Source organism: Dipodomys merriami, unplaced genomic scaffold (assembly GCF_024711535.1).
Source record: "Dipodomys merriami isolate MVZ:Mamm:240054 unplaced genomic scaffold, mDipMer1.0.p SCAF_10, whole genome shotgun sequence".
Classification (NCBI taxonomy): domain Eukaryota; kingdom Metazoa; phylum Chordata; class Mammalia; order Rodentia; family Heteromyidae; genus Dipodomys; species Dipodomys merriami.
In genome coordinates this window covers 51,449,475-51,475,020 of record NW_027202271.1, presented here as the reverse complement: position 1 = coordinate 51,475,020, position 25,546 = coordinate 51,449,475, and the positions used below count along the sequence as shown (strand labels likewise).

The 25,546-nt window shown below is 45.4% G+C and overlaps 1 protein-coding gene and 1 pseudogene across 2 annotated transcripts in view; one reads left to right on the top strand and one right to left on the bottom strand.

Moving 5' to 3' along the window:
• Positions 1–2,407: 2,407 nt before the first annotated feature.
• LOC138838067 (large ribosomal subunit protein uL16-like) lies at positions 2,408–3,835 on the top strand (annotated as a pseudogene).
• Positions 3,836–8,252: 4,417 nt separating this feature from the next.
• The window catches only part of Dram1 (DNA damage regulated autophagy modulator 1), a 33,203-nt gene continuing 15,909 nt past the window's right edge, over positions 8,253–25,546 (bottom strand). The window contains exons 3-8 of one of the 2 annotated variants that reach the window (XR_011365704.1): positions 24,656–24,798; positions 20,402–20,579; positions 17,561–17,619; positions 11,278–11,370; positions 10,038–10,222; positions 8,253–8,523 (exon numbers count right to left, since the gene is read on the bottom strand). Coding sequence is in view for 1 of the 2 variants with exons in the window: in XM_069991359.1 (XP_069847460.1) it covers positions 10,178–10,222; positions 11,278–11,370; positions 17,561–17,619; positions 20,402–20,579; positions 24,656–24,798 (518 nt within the window). In the remaining variant the exon portion in view is untranslated. Of the gene's footprint in view, positions 10,223–11,277; positions 11,371–17,560; positions 17,620–20,401; positions 20,580–24,655; positions 24,799–25,546 lie in introns of both variants that reach the window. The other variant, XM_069991359.1, reaches the window with a different exon arrangement.

Genomic DNA, 25,546 nt, shown 5'->3' with positions numbered 1-25,546 from the left:
CCACAGTATATAATCCAGGAGATGAAGTCCAAGTTTCAACCAGACACTAGTGGTTCATGCCTGTAATCCTGGATATGCAGGAGGCTAGGATCTGAAGATGATGCTGTTCAAAACCAGCCTCAAGAAAAGAAGGTCTTGTGAGACCCTTATTTCCAAGTAATCACCCAAAAGCCAGAAGTGGAGCTGTGGCTCAAGTGGTAGAGTGCTAGCCTTGAGCAAAATAAGCATACAGACTATGCCCAGGCCCAAAGATCAGAACCTAGGACTAGCTCTAGGAAGAAGAAAAATAAATCAAGTGTTTCAGTTAAAGCAAGTGAATTGCAATATATATAAACTGTTCAAGAGGCTGGGAATAGGGGCTGGGAAGTTGGCTCAGTGGTAGAGCGCTTGCCTTGCATGCCTGAGGCCCTGGGTTCGATTCCTGAGCACCACATAAGCAAAAAGAAAAAAGCCGGAAGTGGTGCTGTAGCTCAAGTGGTAGAGCGCTAGCCTTGAGCTGAAGAGCTGAGGGACAGCGCCCAGGCCCAGAGTTCAGGCCCACGACTGGATAAAAAAACAAAAAAAAAAGAGGCTGGGAATGTGACTTAATGGTAGAATGCTTGTCTAGCATACATGAAGCCCTGGGTTCTATTCCTCAGTACCACATAAAAAGAAAAAGCCGGAAGTGGCACTGTGGCTCATTGGTTAGAGTGCTAGCCTTGAGCAAAAGAAACTCAGGGACAATGCCCAGGCCCTGAGTTCAAGCCCCAAGACTAGCAATAAATGAATAAATAAATAAATAAATAATTGGAGGCATATGGGAGGCATCCCTTCCTGAATCTCAGAACTCAGTACATTCCAGAACAATTCACTGTATTGTCTTAGGGGCTTGTCTTATGTGCCCCTCGGACTAACCACAAATGGGGTGCTGAATAGGTCAGTTCATCCTGGCATTTGTTTCTCATTCCCCATTTTCTTCCCTTTAGGTCACAGCTGAGGCTGTTCCAAAGGAGCAGGGGCTTCTGAGTGTCTTCAGGATAGTTGGTTGCAGCCGGGCCAGTCATATAGTCAGTCAAGTGATGCATCATTCCCAGGGCTGGTTATGAAAGTCTGAAGAACACATCCCTCGGTTGGACAGTTCTGAGCCAAACCTCTGGGGGATACCGAAAGGCTCTACCTCATTTCTAAGCCTCGTGACCCAACATCATAACTAATCCCTAGTCCTCCAGCCAACGTATCAGCCCCACCACCCCTGAAGCATGTCAACAACTAGGTAATTACTTAAACTACCTTGGGGGACTTACCTATGTGTTTCTTCTCTTGGCCCGGAGGCCTGGGATTTTCCTGGTTTCAATTTCAAGGTGGTTCTGACTTATGGATTCCAAATGCGGTCAAGCGGAAGAAGAAGAGTCCTCCCTTAGAACCTTTTTGAGGGAACTTTCAAAAACCAAGCTGTGGCTTTTCAAGTATTAAGAGGAAATGAAAGACGGAGCCCAGTTCACTAGTCATTTTAACACAGGTGTTAAAGGTTATGTTAGCAGCTGTCAGATCGCTGGCCAGTTCTCAGGACTATCACTCTTCACCTTAAATCAGATGCCTTAGGTGGTACCTGCTTACTCCTCAGGGCTGCCCCTGCCAGAAGGATTGCTAGCAAAGGTGAGATATGTCTTCTGAGATTTCCCATTATTGGTTCTAATCATAGGCTGATGGGCAAGGCTGAGGAAGAGAGCTCGAGTCCTTCTGCTCCTTCAGACTCAGGGAAGATGATAGATACTATGTGCAGCAGGTCAGAGGGTGAACTTAGATGACTGATCAAAGTGAATGGCAGAAGTAAACAACCCCATTCAAAACCAAGCACACAGTTAGGAAGGTAGCTCAGTGGTAAGAGTGCTTGCCTAGCATGCATGAAGCCCCAGGTTTGATTCCTCGGTACCACAGAAACAGGAACAGCTGGAAAGAAGTGTTGTGGCTCAAGTGGTAGAGCGCTAGCCTGGATCAAAAGAAGCTCAAGGATAGTGCCTAGGCCCTGAGTTCAAGCCCCAGGAGTGGCAAAAAAAAAAAAAAGCACACATGTGAGAAGACTTATTCTCCAAGGAAGATGTCCAAATGGCCAACGGACACGAGAAAAAAACACCCGAGACCTTGAGCTTTTAGAGAAATACAAATCAAAATTACAATGAGATACCATCTCATGAAGATTAGGATGGCTACGAAAGTGGAGGTGTGGCTCAAGGGTAAGGCACCAGCCTTAAACCAAAACAGGCAAGTGAGAATGTGAGGTCCTGAGTTCAAGCCAAGGTATGGCACAAAAAGAAAGGGGGCAAGGAGAGGAGGGAAGAGGAGGAGGAGGGAGGGAGGAGGAGGAGGAGGGAGGAGCAGGAGGAGGAGAGAACCCCAACAGATGGGAAATAACAAAGGTGAGCAAGCATGTGGAGAAATTGGAATTGTTTGTGAGCATATAGAACATATAGGCATTGAAGAAAACAGTATGGAGTTTCCTTAAAATGATTAAACATGAATGACTGTGTGGCTGAGCAATTCTACGGCTGAATATGCATCCCGAGGAGTTAAAAAGCAGTGTTGGAGGGGCTGGGAATGTGGCTTAGTAGCAGAGTGCTTGCCTAGCATATATAAAGCCGTGGGTTCGATTCCTCAGTGCCAATACAGAAAAAAACTGGAAGTAGCACTGTGACTCAAGTGGTAGAGTGCTAGCCTTGAGCAAAAGAGGCTCAGGGACAATGCCCAGGCCGGGAGTTCAAGCCCCAAGACTGGAAAAAAAAATCAGCACTGGCTCTGTTCCTCTGGCGCACCATTGAACACTCTGGTGTCGCCATGGGTCGCCACCCCGCCCGGTGTTACCAATATTGTAAGAACAAACCATACCCAAAGCCTTGCTTTTGTCGAGGTATCCCTAATGTCAAGATCCACATCTTTGACCTGGGGGCAGAAGAAGGCAGAAATGGATGAGTTTCCACTTTGTGGCCCAAGGTGTCAGATGCATATGAGCAGCTCTCCTCTGAAGCCCTGGAGGCTGCGCGTATTTGTCCCAACATGTGTATGGTAAAAAGTTGTGGCAAAGATGGCTTTCATATTCGAGTGTGACTGCATCCTTTCCACGTCATTCACATCAACAAGATGTTGTCCTGTGCTGGGGCTGACAGGCTCTAGACAGGTATGCGGGGTGCCTTTGGGAAACCCCAGGGCACTGTGGCCAGGGTTCACATTGGCCAGGTAATCACGTCCATCCGCACCAAGCTGCAGAATAAAGAACATGGATTGAGGCCTTACGCAGGGCCAAGTTCAAGTTCCCTGGTCGTCAGAAGATCCACATCTCCAAGAAGTGGGGCTTTACCAAGTTCAGCGCGGATGAGTTTGAAGACATGGTAGCTGAGAAGCGCCTCAGCCCTGATGGCTGTGGAGTCAAATACATCCCGAATCGTGGTCCTCTGGATAAGCGGCGAGTCCTGCACTCATGAAGATCTCCACCCACTGAGCTGTATCACTCACCCCCACTTTAATCATGCGCCCCAATAAAACTTGCATTATGTCTAAAAAAAAAACAGCACTGTGCACAGTAGCTGAAATGTGGGCAATGAGCATCCTCTGGCAGATGAACAGATAAACAAAAATGATGTAGACATGCAGAGAGCCCTCTCACCCTGAGCAAAGAAAGGACTACTGTCATATGCTCCAGCATGATGAACGTGGCAGGGATGATGGCAAGAGGAATGAGACACTCACCAAAAGACAAAGTCTGTATGATCCCACTCCTGTGAGGCAGTGAGAACAGAAAGGAGATTAGTGTTCGCCACAGGCTGAAAAGGGAGAAGAGAACAAAGAATTCTTGTTGGAAGCACAGGATTTCAGTCTTGCAAGATGAAGAGAGGTATAGTGATGCATGCTGGTAATAATTATACATTATGAATGTATTAAATACCACTGAACACTGAAAATTATTCTAAGATGATCAATTTAACGTTGCATTTTGTTTGTTCGTTTGAGACCAGGTCTCACTAAATAGGCTAGGCTGGCTTTGAGGTTCAGGTCTTCATAATCTGACTTGTTGAGTTGAAAACCCTTTGTATAACTACTTTAAAAAGTAATAAAGGTTCAGGCACCGGTGGCTCATGCCTGTAATCCTAGCTACTCAGGAGACTAAGATCTAAGGATCACAGATCAAAGCCAGCCCGGGCAGCAACGTGAGACTCTTATCTCTAATAAACCAACAAAAAACCAGAAGTGGAGCTGTGGCTCAAGTGGTAGAGCGCTTGCCTTAAGCTGAAGAGCTGAGGGACAGCGCCCAGGCCCAGAGTTTAAGCCCCACGACAAAAAATAAAAAGATCCCAAAGACAAAATGACAATATTTGTTGAGTTACATGCAGGCCTGGAGGCACAATTCAAGTGGTAGAGCTCAAGTATAAGTCCCTGTGTCCAAACCCCAGTACTGTTGGGGGAAAAAAAAGAACAAAATAAAGGCATCTAGTGGTATAAAGGCACACCTCCAGGATACATAGCTAAATTAAAATAAAAGGCTCAAATGATTTAACACACTGTGGAATAAAAATACACTTGGAATGAAAATTTTAAACACAAAATGTTTAGAAATGTTTAGTTTTGCTTATCTTCTCATGTAAAATCTGATTTGAAAAAGCTGAATGTGGTGGTACACGCATGTAATCCTACTACTTGGAAGGCTCATGAAGAACTAAGTGTGAAGCCGGCTGGGTTCTATAGTAAGTTTCAGGACAGTCTTGGCTACAGAGTGAAGTTCTAGAATCAAAAAAAAAAAAAAAAAAAAGTTCACTGGGTGCTGGTGGCTCACACCTGTAATTCTAGCTACTGAGGAAGCTGAGATCTGAGGATTGAGGTTTGTAGCCAGCCTGGGGAAGAAAGCCTGTGAGATTCTTATCTCCAATTAACTACCAAAACCAGACATGGAGCTATGGCTCATAAGTTGTAGAGTGCTTGCCTTGAGCAAAAGAGCTCACGGACAGCACCCAGGCCCTGAGCTCAAGCCCCATGGCTGACCAAAATAACCCTAAAAGTTATAAATGATTATGTCTAAGGGAAGGAGTCACTGTGGGCAGAGAAAGCGCAATAGCTTTTGTAGTGTAAACCATTTTATATTACTTTGATTTTCAAATCATGGATATATGTGTGTGTGTGTGTGTGTGTGTGTGTGTGTGTGTGTGTGTGTGTGTGTGTGTGTGTGTGTATTGTTGTTGTTGTTGTTGTTGTTAGTCATGGGGCTTGGACTCTGGGCCTGGATGCTGTCTCTTAGCTCTTCAGCTCAAGAGTAGCGCTCTGCCACTTGAGCCACGGCTCCACTTTGGGTTTTCTGAGTGGTTTTATAAGAATCTCACAGACTTTCCTGCCCAGGCTAGCTTTAAACTGCAATCCTCAGCTCTCAGCCTCCTGAGTAGCTAGGATTACAGGCATGAGACACCAGTGCCCGGCATGAATATATTATTCATGTAAACAAGAACAAATTATACAGAGAGGAAGATCTGTGATGAAGGCAGCTGAACTCCACTTTTGTAGAAATTATCTTTCCTCAGCATAGGCCCCACGGTGATGCTCCAGCTAAGGAGAGTTTAATACAACATTTTCATAGTGGACCAACCCTTGAATTTCCCTGTGAGGACCCCTACCACTTACAAACATCAGAAAAGCCACTATGCTTTATTGAAACTCAGAAGAGATTCTTTATCCACTCAAAGAGCGGCACTGGTTCTGCTGCTGGTAGAACACAGAGCGTTGTTTGCCTAAACCACAAGGCTTGCCACAAGGCTCCTGGGGCACCCTGGATTCCTTCAGCCAAGAGCACTGTCTCTGGTTGGGTATTTTCTCCGCGATGACTTTGGAGGTCACTGTCATTCCCCCACAGAGGATCCAGCTACCCTTGGTTTAAAAAAAAAAAAAAACGGAATCTGCTGGGGGTGACCCAGGAAAGACAGGAGCTTCCCCTCCAGGCCTAGAGCTGCGGTTGCGGTCTTGTGCAACAGACACGATGCAGACGCATGACATGGTGGACTGAGAATGTGGGGGGATTCAGAGCCAGACCAAGAAAATGTGTGTGTGCAGACGGCTGGCTCTCTTGGCTCGCCAGGATCTGAGAGAGAGAGAGAGAGAATGGGAGACCACTTATCTGCCTCCCACTCTTCCTAGCCTCATTCCAGGCCTAAACAACAGACCAGGATGTCTCCAACTGAGTCAAAAAAATACAATTTAAAAAAACGGTAACCTGGGACACCACACCACATAGAAAGGATGTGACGAAACCCAAACCCAGAACAACACTGATGCCCTGAATTGGGGTTAGGGAATGCAAGTGGCGATTTCTGTGGGATCCTGTGTGTTCATGTATAAAATAAAAAAATAAGTGAGTTAATTAATAACCAAATAAATAGATAAGAGCTCCCTTGATGAGGGAATCAAGAAAAACGAAGAGTCCCAGACTGGAATGTGTGCCCCTCTCCACTGCAGCCTCATTTGCTGGCTTGCTGAGCCTTGTGTTGGTTTCCTCATCTGAACATGAGATCACTAACTTGCCCATCCAGCCTCTCAGAGGTTAAAGGCGTTAGAGCCTGAAAGAACACAGGTGTCACTAAGAAGGTACAAAGGCACTTGAAGTACCCTTTAAGGCTTGTTTGGTATTTTTTGGTTTAAATCAGAAAAGGTTAAGTATAATCAAGTTTGTTGTTTTGGGTTTTTTTGGTCTGTTGTGGGGCTTGAACTCTGGGCTTGGGCACTGTTTCTGAGCTCTTCAGCTCAAGGTGAGCTCTCTACCTCTTGAGCCACAGCACCCACTTCCGGTTTTCTAGTAGTTTATTGGAGATCAGAGTCTCATGGTCTTTTCTGCCCAGGCTGGCTTTGAACCATGATCCTCAGATCTCAGCCTCCTGAGTAGCTAGGATTACAGGCGTGAGCCACAGGCATCCAGCTTATAATTAGGTTTAACCTTGTAGCAAGTTAGGTTGGGTTTGCTGAGTCAGCTTCAGGCTTTCATTCTGTAGTAGAATCGGCTTCTTTTCCATCTGCCCAAGATTCACTCCCTACAAATTCTTTTTGTTGTTGTTTTTTTTGGGGGGGTCCAGTCATGGGACCTGAACTCTGGGCCTGGGCACTATCCCTCAGCTCTTCAGCTCAAGGCTAGCACTCTACCACTTGAGCCACAGCGCCATTTCTGGCTTTTTTTATCTGCTTATGTGGTGCTGAGGAATCGAACCCAGGGCCTCATGCATGCAAGGCAAACGCTCTACCACTGAGCCACCTTCCCAGCCTTTGTTGTTGTTGTTGATCATGGGGTTTGAACTCTGGGCCTGCGCGCTGTCCCTCAGCTCTTCAGCTCAAGGCTAGCACTCTACCACTTGAGCCACAGCGCCACTTCTGGTTTTCTGGTGGTTTATTGGAGATAAGAGTCTCATGGACTTTGCTGCCCAGGCTGGCTTTGAGATCTCAGCTTCCTGAGTAGCTAGGATTGCAAGCGTGAGCCACCACTGCCCCACCCTACAAATTCTTGAGAAAACAATTTTCAGTCACTGTTGGCCTATTGTTTTATATGGTGTTAACCCCCTCCCTTCTCCAAGGGTAGACATGTGACTCAGGTCTGACCAATCAGAGAATCACTCCCTTGTAACCACTCCATGAACTCAAATCAACCAATCAGATGGGACAGTAAGTTCAGTTCTAGGCTTTGGCTAGAACATCTGATAATTGTCTTTTGGTCTCTAGAAGCCATCTTACTCCCACAGAAGAAAGCCTGACTGAAAATGATGCCAACAGGGAAGAAAACAGAGCTGAGAGGAGGGGAGAGGAAATGAAGGATATATTTTGTTGGTGATATGTTTGATCCTAATGCCAGCTCCCTCCTGGGTCATGCAGTCAAATACCTACCCTTTCTTTCCATCCACAAAGTTGGACTTCTAAGGGTCTTGACTGACATACAATTCTGAGACAGACTGAGAATCCCTACAAAGATCAGCCAGGGGGCACAATCCTCACTGCTCAGGATATAATTAATGTACAATGAGCCCAGGTAAAAGCAGAAGGCCTTATCTGAAAAGTAAACTAAAGCCAAAGGACTGAGGTGTGGCTCAGGTGGTAGAGTGCTTGCCTTGCATGCAGGAGACTCTGGGTTCCATTCCTAGTATTAAAAATAAACAAAACCCCATAGGTGTAACCCATCCCTTTATAAAGTGCACAAGGGTGCAGAATCGTCAACACTTCATAGTAGTACCCAGGCGATATAAAAGAGACACAAATTACTAACATAAAGAAATATTTCACTTTATTTTACTCTTTCAGTCACGGGGTCCAAGGAAATGCAAGTTCACAGAAATGAAAAATAATACCAAAAATGTGGATAAGACCAACTTTAGAAGGTGCACAAAATCAGCAGGATATGATTGTCTGGAGTCAGGTTTTGGCCTTCTCAGTTTGCCCAAGACTGGTATAACCATTTGGTTTAGCCCATGTTAACAATTTCTGTGGTAACTGTCCAGAAGAGACTTGTCATAGAATCATGAAGCCCAAACAATTGAACTGTTTACAGCACACAAAGCAAAACGGTCAACATTACTAGGTGGCACAGACAATTTGTTTACATTCAAACAACTAGTAAACAAGAGCGAGGCAACCCCCCAGTATACAGCATCCAGACATCTCTAGTCAGTCTTTCGTGGGAACACTGCACACATGCACTCAGGAAGCATCTGTGGTGTTCCAGGAAGCAGTGCACTAAGTGCTGCAGTCACTAAGCTAACGGATATGCTCAGCCCCCAGTGAGTTCCCAGTCTCATCGCTAGAGCTGTGAACATCAACAGTACAGTCTTACTGGCTGATCACACATACACACACACACAAGTCCACTCTGAGATCCCTTCTACCAGAGGGTCCATGGAGAAGATAAGCAAAGTCCTCTTCCTTTACCAAGTAGTTAGGTGGTCACTTTCCTCTTCCAATATCCCAATGGGGATTCTTCCCTCCCCTCCAGCTTTGTGACAAGTGACAATGGACTCAGAAATGACAATGAACATCCCAACCACTGTATTCTTTCAGGGGAATCCAGAGATGGGGCAGTACTCTCCAGTCTCAACCTTCCCTCACTTAACAATGCTTTAGTGAGGTGCCATCACCTGCTCACCACTGCCAGGGTGCCCACGTGGCTAGACCTGGGTTTGAAGCCCAGGAGTCTTTGAAAGACAGAGTACCTTCCTTGCCCATATTCCAAGGACCACTTGAGCTTACAAAAGGCTTGCTTGTTCACTTGTCATTTGGTGACTTGGGTGAAACAGTAAAAGCCATTGCTCCTGCCTGACACCAAGAGCCTGACTCACATGTCCCCTGGTGTGAAGAACATCCAGCCACGGCCATTCAAAGGAGGAACAAATGCCCAGCACAGCACCAGCACCTGGAAGTTCCAACTGCCCCTCTCCTTTCTCCCTGTATTCTCTTGGGCAGCACATAGAGTCAGACTATAGATCCCATTATGCCAGTGACCACCAAAGGGAAGGGGTTCTAATTTCCAATCTGCCTTGCACAAGCCAGGCTCCCTAGGGGTACATCCACTAGGACCAGCAATGTCCAGCAGGGGGAGAGGCTGCAGGCCTCTGGGCAGGAGGTTAAGGCTGAAGCCTCCAGAGCCCTTTAAGACTTGTTCCCACCTCGTGACATACTTGGCTTAGTTTGATTTTCTTTAAATAAAAACCAGAATATCTTAGTGTTTGTTTATCAACGACATCCTTAAGATCATGACATATTCAATGTTACAAATGCTCTCATGATTTTAAAAAGAAAAAAAAAGATAGAGTCCATCTAACAAAGGAATTTTAAAGCCAATATTCCCAATTTCACTTTTTTTCCCCCCATAAATATACTAAACTTAAATTCTCAAGTTAGTGTATTTGCACAGATCATTCACACCCAAAGACGAAACACAGAATCTGCAATACCATAGGTTTTCTATGAATCTGTTAGTATAAAAACAAGTATCTTAGAAAAATATAAACACATCGCTACCACGTTATAAATGCTCTACATTTTCTAGGGAAACATACCTTTGCAAATAGTACAACTATTAGGAATTGTTAATGACATTCAAGTTCCGGATGTGCCACAGACGCATGCCGATCAGGACATCAAAACCCTGTGGTCCTCTGTATCACTTCTAGAAACTTCTAGATACATTCTCCTTTCTTCAAATATCACCATTGATTTCTGTGGATATCCTGAGGGTGACACTCTTGAGGAGGAAGAAAGAGAAAGATGAAAGGAAGTGAAACCACTTCAGCCAGGCTGACATTTCCATCAACTCTGCCCCACCCCAGAGGGGACTTCTCACTGAAGTTTTTCACTAAAGCTAAACTGGGTCCTGAAGAATTTTCTAGGCTTTCTCTATCCTGTTAGCTAATAAGTCACTTGTTCGGAAATATCACTTTCTTTGTGGCCAAGCTGTCTATAAAGTCCAGCTTCTCTCTGCCTTGGTAATAATGGTAAAAAGGCATTTTTCATCAGCCAACTTTTTTTGGTTGGTCATGGGACTTGAACTCAGGGACTGGGCGTTGTCCCTGTGCTTTTCCACTCAAGGCTAGTGCTCTATCACTTTAAGCCACAGCGCCACTTTCTGGTTTTCTGGTGATTAATTGGAGCTTAAGAGTCTCACAGACTTTCCTGCCTGGGCTGGCTTTGAACCCTGATCCTCAGATCTCAGCCTCTTGAGTAGCTTGGATTACAGGCGTGAGCCACCAGTGGCTCATCCACCAACTTTCTACAAAGCTGTGTTTTCTGGTTTTTGAAATTCACTTGAAAAGAACTAGGATGCCAGACTTTGAGCAACAAATGGTAACAGATGCGTGGAAGCTTCATTGTCTGGGTGAACTATGAGGGTTGCTTTCCTTTATGAATAACACATTGAATAATCCCTTTCTTATTTTTTTTTGTCAGTTATGGGGCTTGAACTCTGGGCCTGGGCACTATCCCTCAGCTCTTCAGCTCAAGGCTAGCACTCTACCACTTGAGCCACAGCACCACTTCTGGTTTTCTGGTGGTTTATTGTAGATAAGAGTCTCGTGGACTTTCCTGCCTGGGCTGGCTTTGAACCATCATCCTCAGATCTCAGCCTCCTGAGTAGCTAGGATTACAGGCAGGAGCCACCAGCACCCGGCTTACATTTATTTCCTCAAACACGTGAAGAGTCTAAAGAAAGTGCTCCCTAACACAGGCAATAGATTTTCCATGAGTGTTTATTAACTCTAATTGTTAGCAATTTATATACCAATTGAACTAACCAGTACCTACCTGGAAATCTTGGATGAACGTTAGGAAGTAGAAAATAAAACCAAAGGCCACCGTCCATTCACAGATTGCACTCACCACATGATATACATAATCCTAACAGCGGCAATAAAGAAAACAGAATTTAGCCTTTAAAAAAAAAACTCTCATGGAGAACCTGAAATAATAAGTAAGGCAGTTAGGAGAGAAGAAAAACAATTGTCTCATGAGCATACACCAGAACGTTGCAGAGCTATGTAGATTAACATCAGCTACCTGGCGTTCCGTTCCGGACAGCATCAGCAATGCAATTATCCCCAAATTTCTTTCTAGCTCCTGTACACACTGCTTGTAAGGATTGTCTACAGAACTTCAGAGGGCAGCATGAGGACCACAAAATAGCTGAGACTGGGAAGTAAATGTGGATTCAACTAAAGGAAAAACTTGGCATACAAACCACAATCCGGTCTCCTACCACTAGGAATCCCAGAGTTGAAGGGCTCACTTACCAAGAATCTAGTGGATGCTCCAGGGGTTTGCCCCCAAAGAAAGAAAGAGGTGTGTGTGTGTGTGTGTGTGTGTGTGTGTGTGTGTGTGTGTGTGTGTGTGTGTGTGTGTGTGTGTGTGTGTGTGTGTGTGTGTGTGTGTGTGTGTGTGTGTGTGTGTGTGTGTGTGTGTGTGTGTGTGTGTGTGCGCGCGCGCACATGCATGCACAGACAAAGCTAGCTGACCACCCTGTTGGGTTGTATTTGTTTCCCTGTTACTATAGGAAATAGTAGTTCAGCAAAGTTTGGCTCAAGATTGTAAGATAAACAGAGCTGGGTGCAGGTGGCTCACGCCTGTAATCCTAGCTACTCAGGAGATCGAGATCTGAGGATCGCAGTTCAAAGCCATCCCGAACAGTGGTTTATCTCCAATAAACCACTCAGAAAACCAGAAGTGGCGCTGTGGCTCAAGTGGTAGAGCGCTCACCTTGAGCTGAAGAACTGAGGGACAACATTCAAGCCCAGAGTTCAAGCCCCACGACCAACCAAAAATAAATAAATAAATAAATAAATGGATGCAATGCAAATGGCCAAGTGGGAGACATCCCGTGCCAGCTGAGGGGCAGCCCCGTGGCTGTTGTGCATCTCCTTGGGAGCAAGGAGGGAGAACCGAAGCCAAGAACTTGAGTGACTTTAGTCAGGGCTTCAAAACTTGGTTGCTTATGGAGGCCAGGAAGTTCATTAAAAATCAATTGCCGAGAAGCCGGGCACTGGTGGCTCACGCCTGTAATCCTAGCTACTCAGGAGGCTGAGATCTGAGGATCGCGGTTCAAAGCCAGCCCGGGCAGGGAGAGACCGTGAGACTCCTATCTCCAATAAACCACCAGAAAACCGGAAGTGGCGCTGTAGCTCAAGTGGTAGAGCGCTCGCCTTGAGCTGAAGAGCTGAGGGACAGCGCCCAGGCCCAGAGTTCAAGCCCCACGACCGACAAAAAAAAAAAAAAAAAAAAAAAAAAATCAATTGCCGAGTGCCGATGGCTCACCCCTATAACCCTAGCTACTCAGGAGGCTGAGATCTGAGGATCGTGGTTCAAAGCCAGCCCAGGCAGAAAAGTCTGTGAGACTCTTAATCTCCAATTAACCACCAAAAAACCAGAAGTGGCGCTGTGGCTCAAGTGGTAGAGCATTAGCTTTGAGCTGAAGAGTTCAGGGGCAGTGCCCAGGCCCAGAGTTCAAGACCTCTGACCAACCAAAAAGAAATAAAAATCAATCAATAACCAAAACTAAGGATCAAGGATGTAGCTCAGTGAAAGAGCTCTTGACTGGTATGGTGTAACACCCTAGATTTGATTTTCCAGCTCTAGGAGGGAGGGGGAAGGGGGAAAGGGAGAAGGGAAGGAGAGAAGGTGAGGAGGAGAGAGAAGGGGATGGAGGGTGGGAAGATTAGAAAGAAGATTCTATTTTCTTTCGTTTTAAAAATGTATTCACTGATTTACATATTTTGCTGGGGATGGAACCCAGGGCCTTGTGCATGCTCGGCAAGCACTCTGCTACGGGACAAGGCTCCATGATGCTTACTCCATTTTTGAAAATGGGGAAATACTAATCCAATGCTGCCTCAAAATCGGGCATGCCTGCATGTGTGTGTGTGTGTGCGTGCATGTGCGTGCGTGCGTGTGTGTATGTGTGTGTGTGTGTGTGTGTACAGGGAGGGGTATCTGTGATCTTATATTTTTCTTTCTCTTTTTTTTAATGGTTCTGATCTTTGCACTTGCTGGCCAAATGCTCTATACCTAAACCATGTCTCTGCCCAAGTCACAAATGTACACCTACCTACATTCAAAGTGGCAAATTAGGTCTGTGGACTCAATTTGTCCCCTGCGTTTTCAAATAATGGCTTGATTTTTTCCCCCTGTTCCCTTTCAACTGTGCTATGCATTACAGGGGTAAGAAGGGTAAGTAAATGAGGGCGCAGCCCTGTAGTCAGTTCTATGGCGACCCTTCTTTGGCGTGTTACCTTTTCCAGATACTTAAAGGAGCAACCTTGAAGTTCACAAGTGTCACTCCTGTCTCTCCTCATCATCATTCACCTCCATCCATTGCTCTGTCCGAGGTCACTCTAGGGACAACCTAGCCAGCCTACAGGAGGGGCAAGGAACGGAGAGGCTTCCTTCCTCTTTGGGTCTCCGGCAGCAGGGAACATGACTCAATCCAGGTCATCCTTGGGCAACAAGGATGGCTCATAAAAATGGATGGTCAGCTAGACGCCGGTAGCTCACACATATTCCTAGCTACTCAGGAAGCTGAGATCTGAGGAACATAGTTCAGAGCCAGCCCAGGCAGGAAAGCCTGTGAGATTTCTTCAATTAACCACCAGAAACCAGAATTGGCACTGTGGCTCAAGAGGTGAGTGCACTACCCTTGAAGAGCTGAGGGACAGCGCCCAGTCCCAGAGTTCAAGCCCCATGACTGACCAAAAAAAAAAAAGTCATTTCTTCAAAATAACATTACTGATGATCAAAGTGCACTGAAGCACAAGTCCCAACTGTCCAAAACACATGTACATGCAGGGCCAGCATTACCTAATATTCTACTCAGCTCATTGATTTAAAGGCTTTATGTTGGGTTTTTTTTTTTTCTTGCAATCATTGACACTGGAAACAGAAGGTAATACCCAACGTGACATAGTAACTCCTACAGTGAATAGAACACGTAGAACATGTGGTATTTGAACACTTGTTAGAATCAGGCTGGCCTTGAACTTTAGATTGTCCCGCCTCCTGTGTGTAGAGAGGACAGGCATGCACCACTACACCCAGCTGCTTTTTTATACTTTAAGATAGAAAAATGGAAAGTAACTGCCTGAGGATGTACTTGGTGGAGCCCTCCTGAGCAGCTCCTTTGTATCTGATTTGTGGTGAATTGCTGCCACCTTGTGGCTCAAGAGTGAAGTACTTCAGTTGTGCACAAGGGCTCAGGCATCTCACCAACCAAATCCAATCACCTTCACGTAGAAAAGTGCCTGTTATGTAGGTCTAACCTATTGGATAGTTTAACCACTTTAGTGTTATATTCCAATGAAGCATTTTCTTGAACTCCTCCGTGGACACTGTCTTCATCATCATCATTTAATCTCTGATTCTATTAAGCGCCAGAATCTTCCATTTTAGAAAATTCCTTGACCCTCTGAGTCCCTTTCTATCCATACGATTTCTCCTCTTCTCCTCCAGTCCAGAGTAGGGCTCCACATACATCTGGCTGGCCCCTGAGCTATTCCTCCTCCCTGTTTCCTGATGTCTAAGCACTCGGTTTCTAACCCAACATTTTACTGAAAACTGCTTTTTGGAAAACTATCGTGACTCCCTTTGCTGTCCCAGTTCAGTGAAATCATGCTGAAAGACAACTCAGCTACATGAGATGGCCCATTGCCTCTCTTCCTCCTGAAAATGGCCCATCTCCTGCAGTCTCTCCCATTCCACAGTAAGAAATCAATGGTCTACAACATGATGCTGGACCTTCAGAGCACTGTATTTGGCAGTTGATACACAGCTGTTTGTCTCAATGAATTTGAGGCTTCCTTGAGAGCCCAGCCATCCTTCCTTTTCCAGCTTTGCCCTGCCCAGCCCAGCCTTGCCTGTGACAAACTTGCTTGTTGACGTGACCACACTGCTCAGGAATCCCTGCTCTGGAGGGTCAGGGTCTTCTTGCTTTTCCTTTTCTTTTCTCTTTCTTCTGTTTCTTCCTTCCTTCCTTCATCTTCTTGCTTTTCCTTTTTCTTTTTCTCTTTTCCTCTTTCTATTCCTTCCTTCATCTCTTTCTTCTTTTCTACCTTCTTTTCCCTCTTCTTTCTTCCTTTCTAACTTTTGGTACACGTACCAAAAGGCTAAAACTCAGGGCTTTACCCTTCCACTTGGCTTTTTTGTTCAAATCAGGCACTCTGAGACACAGCTCCACTTTGGGTTTTTTGGGGGGGTGGTTAATGGTAGATATTAATGTTGGTTAAAGGAGGTCTTATGGACCTCCCCCTCCCCCACCCCAGCTGTCTTCATTCAAACCACAACCTTTGGATCTCAACTTCCTCAGTAACTAGTACTACAGGTGTGAGCGGCCAGTACCAGACTATACTTATTTATTTTGCCAGAGACTTTCTTCCATTTATCCCTGGAAAAGTTTCTCCCTGCAATTCTCTTGCTATCTCTCTTCTCTTCTGCATACCATCTTGTTGTCATTCTCTTGTAGGCCACCTGGATGAACTAACTCCCAGCTACACACAATTGGTTCCATGTTTTCATATAGTTGGCTGGGAAACAGCTGGTTCCTCTATGCACTCTGATGGCTGTCAGTCCTTCCAGAGATCTGCCCATGTTTCTAACTGGACACTGTTCCTACATGTCTCATCGGAGATGTCTCTGATTCAATGATTCCAAAACAAAGCTTATCCAAGCCATTCCTGTTACACACCTTATTTCTGCACATGGGAAGGAATTCTTTGGTTCATCCAAGAGAAAGATATGGAATCACCTATTACCCACCCATCATCCCCCTTCATTCTCAACTCAGTCACTTGTTGGCACCCACCTAGTATTTTCCCCTCTATCATTTCCAATCTTGCTCAAATCTGAAGACCTGCCATCTTCCTACCCTAGGGCTGAGCTCTGTCTTCAATCTGTGCCAGGTATTCCTTCTGCCTCATACTCATCCGAGAACACTCCTTCCATTGCTTTCCTGTCCACACGTCTTCAAAGGCTGACACTAGTCCCTTCTAGTAATATGAACTTCTCCACGGTTCCCTCAGAGTTATCCTGGACTATAGTTAATTCCCCCTCTAGCTGGACCACTTGCCACAAACACTCCAAAACACTCTCGCTTCTGTAAAACTCCACAACCTTAACTGCCTCTTCTACTAAGTGTGGACGGGTAAGGTGTGAAAGAAATCAGGAATTCTGAACCTTGAAAATAATCTCAGGAACCTCTGGGATTACTTAAATCACTAATATTAAACAGAAAATTACGTCTCAGACTTAGTGCTTGCACTCAGCCCTGATAGGACAGACCAAACCAAATGGAAGGGCTTCATGCCTGAGTGTCACCTCATCAAACACATGAAGCAGGCTGGGGATCCCAAAATTGCTTTTTTTTTTTTTTTTGAAGACAAGAAATTCTAGTTGCAGGAATTAGTGTAATAAAAAAACCTCTTGTTTTACCCAACATTATAATAATAGTAATAAATAGCATGAAGTAAACGGATGCTGGCAAATCAACTTTCCCCTACTCTGTTCATGTATCCTCACTGCCCACGGGTCTGCCATTGGCCAGTGAATGGCTCAACTGTTATAGAAGGAAGTCTGTCCCAGATTCATGGAAATCACCAAGAAAAGTCAATCAAGTCCCTAACTGAATTCCATGCAACTCTTGTCTTTCGAAGCTAATGACTCTACATTGCCAAATGACTGGTTCGCGAGTTGCTGAAATGCCATCACACTTGGTACATTTGCTGTAAGGAATAAGGATCCCACCTTTCTAGGATTCACCTAGCCACATAGACTCACTCAAAAAAAAAAAAAAAAGGTGTTCATCTTTTTTTTTTTTTTTTTTTTTTTTTTGCCAGTCCTGGGGCTTGAACTCAGGGCCTGGGCACTATTCCTAAGTTTCTTTTGCTCAAGGCTAGCGCTCTACCACTTGAGCACCACTTCTGGCTTTTTCTGTGTATGTGGTGCTGAGGAATCAAACCCAGGGCTTCATGCATGCCGGGCAAGCTCTCTACCACTGAGCCACCTTCCCAGGCCAAGGGTGAACAATTTTTGAGGACAATGTAACAATTACCTTTTCTTTTGGATTCCACTCCAACTTGGTAATAGAAATTAGTGAAGCACAGGCAATCACTTGTAAGAGGAGAATACTGTTAAGGAAAATAACAGCAGAGAACAGGTTCTTGAATTGTTAAGACAAGTCCATTACTATGACTACGGCGGTGGTGTTCAATGGTTCAAAAGCCCACAGGACTGCAGGGGGAGCTGTCTTGCAGAAGTAGCCCGCTTCTGGTCATCTCAGCCATTCGGTGATGATGGCAGCTAAAGCAAGGGAGGGAAATGCAGTCAGCACAGCGCAAAACTTCACTCTGCAGGGCTGGGAAGTTGGCTCAGTGGTACAGCGCTTGCCTTGCATGCCTGAGGCCCTGGGTTCGATTCCTCAGCACCACATAAGCAAAAAGAAAAAGCCAGAAGTGGTGCTGTGGCTCAAGGGGTAGAGCACTAGCCTTGAGCTGAAGAGCTGAGGGACAGCGCCCAGGCCCAGAGTTCAGGCCCCACGACCAGACCCCCCCCCCCAAAGGAAAAGAAAAGAAAGGGACCTTCCTCAGTTTGTCAAAGGGCATGTATGAAAAACTTAGAGCTAACATATCACAAAATGCCGTAAGACTAGTTCACTGAAATTTAATGTCATTACTGCTGCACTAAGTCTACGGTCTTAGTGTTTCCTAGACTAGTTCACTGAAATTTAATGTCATTACTGCTGCACTAAGTCTACGGTCTTAGTGTTTCCTAGACTAGTTCACTGAAATTTAATGTCATTACTGCTGCACTAAGTCTATGGTCTTAGTGTTTCCTACGAATCCCACTCGTTCCTTGGCTTTCTCTTGTCTTTCTCACTTGAAATACGGAATGAGGCAAAAGTGTGTGTTTCACACCAATTCTATTCATCAGAAGTTCTAGCAGAGGTACTGGGTCAAGAAAACAAATGAAAGGTCAGAAAGGAAGAACTTAACACTATATTCACAAATACCTTCTCATTTGATATAGAAGAGCTAAACATCATTTCTAAAATCAGATTGGGAGCCATGTGCTGGTGGTTCACGCCTATAATCCTAGCTACTCAGGAGGCTGAAATCTGAGGATGGCAGTTCAGAGCCAGCCCAGGAAGGAAAGTCCATGAGACTCATCTCCAATTAACCACCAGAAAACCAGAAATGGTAATGTGGCTCAAGTGGTAGAGCTCTAGCCTTGAGTACAAACAGGCTCAGGGACAGTGCCTAGACCCTGAATTCAAGCCCCAGGACCAGGAAAACACACACACACACACACACACACACACACACACACACACACACACACACACACACACACGATCCTATTGGGAGTAGCCACACACCTGTAGCTCATGCATGTAATCCTAGCTATTCAGAAGGCTAATATCTGAAGATCTAGGTTCAAAGCCATCTCAGGAAGGAAAGTTCAAGAGGCTCATCACCAATTAAGCCACCCAAAAGCTAGAAGTGGAATTATTCATTTATTTATTTATTTGGATGAGTATACCAAATAGGGGAGGGGTGAGAGGCCAGTACTCAGGCCTTCACAAGGTCTAGTGCTTTAAGTACAATTTCAATATTTGGTGTCTTTAGCCAAGTACTAGAAAGAAATACTTTCACATGACTAGTGAGACTGAACTGTGGGAGAGAAAGTAAACGGAAGCTGAAGGGTTTCTAGTATTTCACCTTCATCACCTTTCACCCCATTCCTTTTCCAAAAATACCCTTTTGATCTAACCACAAAAAGTTGAGCCATTTTCTTAATGCTTCCCACTTTTCTCCAGCTCATTTTCCTGAAGGAGATGCAAACTTGGGCAACACCTTTTGCCTTCATTTGAATGATTCTTTTTTGTGGGGGTGGAGGGTAGGAAACTAGCTTGCTGAGAAAGACACTGTGACATGTATTTTTTTTTTTGGGGGGGTGGTCCAATCATGGGGCCTGAACTCTGGGCCTGGGTGCTGTCCCTCAGCTGAAGGCTAGCACTCTACTACTTGAGCTACAGCGCCACTTCCGGCTTTTTTCTTTTTGTTTATGTGGTGCTGAGGAATGGAACCCAGGGCCTCAGGCATGTAAGGCAAGCGCTCTACCACTGAGCCACCTTCCCAGCCCATGTGACATGTATTTTTGCTGGGCCAAATTTTAGCCAAATTCCTTAACTTTCTCCCAAACACTCACCCACGCCCTTAGATATACAAACTCCCTGGCTCAGACAGCTTAGGCAGAAGCTGCCACTCTGTTCAGATGACTTCTCCTCCATCACTTGCCCTATCTGATCATCCAGCCTGTCTTCAGCAAGAATCTTGTTAGGTTCATTAAGTCAGTGTGTGTGTGTGTGTGTGTGTGTGTGTGTGTGTGTGTGTGTGTGTGTGTGTGTGTGTGTGTGTGTGTGTGTGTGTGTGTGTGTGTGTGTGTGTGTGTGTGTGTGTGTGTGTGTGTGTGTGTGTGTGTGTGTGTGTGTCCAGCCTGTCTTCAGCAAGAATCTTGTTAGGTTCATTAAGTCAGTGTGTGTGTGTGTGTGTGTGTGTGTGTGTGTGTGTGTGTGTGTGTGTGTGTGTGTGTGTGTGTGTGTGTGTGTGTGTGTGTGTGGTGCTCCTGGGACTTGAACTCTGGGCCTGGGCTCTTTGCTCAAGGCTGGTATTCTATCACTTGAGCCACAGCTCCACTTCCAGCTTTTCTGGTAGTTTATTAGACATAAAAGTTTCATCGACTTTCCTGCCTAGGCTGGCTTCAAACCATGATCCTCAGATCTCAACCTCCTGAGTAGCTAGGATGATAGGCCTGAGCCACCAGTGCCTCAGCTTTAACACGTATCGCTGGATTCCTTTATCCTCTTTTCTGAGGAACACTCCGGAAAGGATACTGGGGACGACGGCTGCGCAGGAGACAGCAGAGATAGCCATCCGTGTGTGGCACGTGAGGACGCTGTTCCACTGGGGACACGCTTTGTAGGAGATGATGGACTGCAGCAGGGTGTACACCACACCGCACACAAAAGCCAGTAGAGCGCCCCCATCGTGGACCACTGGCACAGCTAGCTCCTGGGGAGAAGACCACAGAAGAGCATCAGACAGACAGGCAGGCAGACAGACAGACAGGCAGACAGACAGGCAGGCAGGCAGACAGACAGACAGGCAGGCAGGCAGGCAGGCAGGCAGACAGACAGACAGGCAGACAGGCAGACAGAGGACAGACAGACGACAGACAGACAGACAGACAGGCAGACAGACAGGCAGACAGACAGAGACAGACAGGCAGACAGACAGACAGACAGAGAACGACATCAAACCACGAGCCCTCACTCATTCTGAGACGTTTCCAGCCACAGGTGTGAACCCACGTGCACCTGCTCTTGGGAAATGCAGCTGCTGCCAGAACAGCATCAAGAGAAAAGCTTTTCTTTCAAATCCCAATGACAAATCCTAATCTGACCCAGCAAACCTGGCTACCTGAGATAAGGAAAGGTGTTCTTTTTTTGTTGTTTTTTTGGCAGTTGTGAGGCTTGAACTCAGGGCCTGAGCACTGCCCCTGAATCTGGATGTTTCTCTTGAAGGTAGATTTGAGTCTGGGAATATCTGACAAACTCCACCTCCAGACAGTGTGACTTTGGTGCCAAGCTTCAAGCTCCATATCTAGACACTATCTTGCAGGTTTGCAGTGAAGATTGGATTCAATTAGATTACACCTGGATGCCAGTGGCTCATACCTGTAATCCTCGCTACTCAAGAGGCTGAGATCTGAGGATCACAGTTCGAAGCCAGCCTAGGCAATAAAGTCCTTTGAAACTCTTATCTCCAACAAACTACTCAGAAAAAGCCAGATGTGGGGCTGTGGCTCAAGTGGTAGAGTGCTACTAGCCTTGAGCAAAATAAGCTCAGGGAGCTGGGTACTGATGGCTAACGCCTGTAATCCTAGCTACTCAGGAGGCCGAGATCTGAGGATTGTGGTTCAAAGCCAGCCTGGGCAGGAAAGTCCATGAGACTCTTATCTCCAATAAACTACCAGAAGACTGGAAGTGGTGCTGTGGCTCTAAGTGGTAGAGCGCTCATCTTGAGCTGAGGGACAGAGCCCAGACCCAGAGTTCAAGCCCCACGACTGACCAAAAAAAAAAAAAAGCTCAGGGACAGAGCCCAGGCCCAGAGTTCATGCCCCAGAACTGGCAGGAAAAAAAAAAGATTAGATGATATATCTAAAAAAAAAAAAAAGATTAGATGATATAAAAATAATAGACGCTATTTTCTAGATTTTGTACACCTAAGCTAACTGGCATGGGCCTATAAAATCAAGGAAGTTATATGGAAAAAAATGCATACACACACACACACACACACACACACACACACACACACACACACACACACACACACACACACACACACACACACACACACACACACACACACACACACACACACACACACACACACACACACACACACACACACACACCCTTATGGGCTTCAAAGATTTCAGAAAAGCTAAGTGTTGGTGGCTCACGCCTGTAATGCTAGCTACTCAGGAGGCTGAGATCTGAGGATCGCAGTTCTTAGCAAGCCTGGGCAGGAATGTCCATGAGACTCTTATCTCCAATTAACCACTAGAAAACCAGAAGTGGTGCTGTGGCTCTAAGTGGTAGAGTGCTAGCCTTGAGCAAAAGAACTTAGGCACAGTGCCCAGGCCCTGAGTTAAAGCCCCATGACCAAAAAAAAAAAAAAAAAAAAAGTTCAGAAAATGGCTAAGATGATACATTGTGTCATGTGTATTTTACCACAAGATAAAAAATTCAAAAACAAACCTAAATTGTTCCCGAAAACAAACTTAAATTGTTCCCGCTACCCCTTGTATGTTAGGTATACTTTGGACAAAGGGAAATAAAAAGCAAAGCCATCTACTACTAATGAGTCACTTTCCAGAATAGACTAAGAATTCTGGGACTTTCCACACTATTGTTCTTATACTAAGTAATTTTTTTTTAAAAACTCTTGAATGTGCATACTTTGTTTCCTCTTACTGATTTACCAGGAAATGTTCTCCCTTAGTCTTGGCCGGTTCATCCATGTTTAGGGTCTGACTTGGCACTGAGAATTTTGGCTAGAAACCAGCTCAGGCAGACAAATCCAAGAAACTTTTCTCTCCAATTAACTAGCAAAAGGCCGGAAGTAGAGCTGCAGCTCTACTGGTGGAGTACCAGCCTTGAGTAAAAGAGCAAGGAGACAGCATGAGCTACAATCAAGTCCAGCACTGGCACACACTTACAAAAAGGAGACATTTCCTTCATGCCATACTGTCAGTGGAGACACAACATAGGTCATGACTTTAAATGAGGTACAGAAAGAAAAACTGGCATGATTTTGGGTACACGATGAGATGAAAACTTGACTTCCTACTTGCATTCTTTTCTAATTTCAGAGACAATAAAGCACAGAGCACACCAGAACACTGAGAAGATTAAACATTAGAAATGTGTGTCTCCAAAAAGGTAATTGAATTTATTCATGTTTGTTTGTTTGTTGGTCATGGGCTTGAACTCTGGGCCTGGGTGCTGTCCTTGAGTTCTTCAGCTCAAGGCTAGAACTCTACCACTGGAGCCACAGCGCCACTACTGGCTTTTTCCGCTTATGTGTTGCTGAGGAATTGAAACCAGGGCCTCATGCTTACGAGGCAAGCATTCTACCACTGAGCCACCTTCCCAGCCCAATTTATTAATTTTTAATGGAATTGATTATTAATTCTTTATCATTTCATCTAATTTATTTATTAATTTTCTCACTAGATAGCCCAGGATGACTTCAAACTCTTGACCCTCCCACCCACCCTAGTCTTCTGGATGCTACTAGTAGCATGCTGAATGGAGATAAGAGTCTCACATATGGGCTGGGAATGTGGCTTAGTGGTAGGGGCTCACAGAGCATGCATGAAGCTCTAGGTTTAATTCCTCAAAAAAAGCCAGAAGTGGTGTTGTGGCTCAAGTGGGAGAGTCCTAGCCTTGAGCAAAAGAAGCTCAGGGACAGTGCCCAGGCCCTGAGTTCAAGCTCCAGGACTGGCAAAAAAAAAAAGTCTCATAGACTTTCCTGCCCGAGCTGGCTTCCAACCAGGATCCTCAGATCTCGGCCTCTTGGGTAGCTAGAATTACAGGTGTGAGCCACTGGCGCCCGGCTCAAGGACACTTCTTGAGGGAAAAAAAGCATGGCTGGAAATGGACGAACCAAGGAGTTGCCACCCTGCCCACCCATCTGTGAACATCTCCCTAGTGTGATTGGCTAGGCCTTAAGTGGAGCCTGTCACTCTCTTTCTTGGCCTCCTAGATGAAATTCTTCTTCGGATTAAACGCCTCACATCGGTTTGATCCTGGCACACAGAACATGGATCACAGGATATCAAACAAGGAAGTTGTGAAGATTATTTATAAGAACATTGACAGGGAAAACACTCTGCTCTCACAGAAGTTAAAAACATTCTATTTCTGGATTTTTATAAACATAAACGTTTATTCACTGCATGAAAGTTTGCAACTTTCCATTACCTAACCCTCTGGGTTGTTTGTTTGTTTGTACCAGCACTAGGGCTTGAACTCAGGGCCTGGGTACTATCCCTTAGCTTCTGTGCTCAAGACTGGCACTCTACCACTTGAGCCACATAGCTCTATGAAAGACTTTTAGGTGGTTCATTGGAGGATACCAGTCTCGGAGTTTTTTTGCCTGGGCTGGCTTTGAACCATGATCCTCAGATCTGCAAGAAATTAGCTGACTGAGTGAATGACTCTAACCTCTGAGTCCACAGCCTCACCTGCACAAGGAGTAGATCTGGTGCTGTTCTTTGAACATTAAGTGGTTTCTACCAGTGGCAGAGTGAGCAAGCGCACACTTGGCAAAAGCTGCCAAAGATCCACCACCCTTCATCACAATAGACCAGAGCAATGTGGACCTCTCTTCACCAAGCAATAGGTAAGAATCAGGCAAGACTGATGTGCAAATGTTCACGTTCTAAATATCAAACAAATGCAATGTTTGGAAACCTATCAACCATTTCCCAGTGTTTCTTGAATTCTCACTTCTCTTTCTCACACACGTTATCCATCACCCCCCCTAAAATGCCCCCCAAAAGCCTCAGGCCATACCTGAAAATTGGCTACAATGCCCATTCCGATACATCCCACCAATCCAAGAACTAAGGACACCAAGTTAAAAACAGGAGTGCTGAAATAGCTGGTTTGATTTTGCTTCTCTACTATTTTATATCTTGTGTACATCGTAGCTGCACCTGAAGAAGAAAATAAAAAGGCACTCTGATGAAATGTTGCTAGCTGATTTTTTTTTAAATGGAAAACACAGGCGCAGTTTTGAATGATTAGTTTTCTTAATTTTCTATTTGTGGCTGGGGCTGTAACTCAGCACTTCCTAGCAGGCCTAAGAAGGGGGCTGCGTTGTTAATTGCCAGGCAGCTGCGATGAGATGAACAGCCTCACCTTCATTGGCTCGAAACAAGATCATGCTCCTTCATCTGAGTCTCAGCTGCTTTGAGGAATGGCGAAGAGAAACTGTAGCTGAGCTGAAGGAAAACGGATCCTGCTATCACCTTTCTCTTCTCTCACAGGTCAGGACAAACTTTTGGGAGCATCCTAGTCCCCTAGAGTGTTTAGTTTGGTGTTCTTTGCTCTGTGCCTTACTAGGATTTCAATTCAAGGAAGGCCTCAGGCTTGGGCTTGGCTTTTTCATTCACAGCTGGCATTCCCTTGAGCCTATATGCCTCTACTTCTGGCTGTGTGTGTGTGTGTGTGTGTGTGTGTGTGTGTGTGTGTGTGTGTGTGTGTCTGTGTGTGTGTGTGTGTGTGTGTGTGTGCACCCGTGTGTGCCTGTGCACCTATAGTAGGGCTTGAACTCAGGGTCTGGTGACTGTCACTGAGATTTGGTTTTGCTCAAGGCTAGTGCCCTCCCATTTGAGCCACAGCTCCACTTCAAGCATTCTGGTGATTAATTGCAGATAAGAGACTCAGACTTTCCTGCTCAGG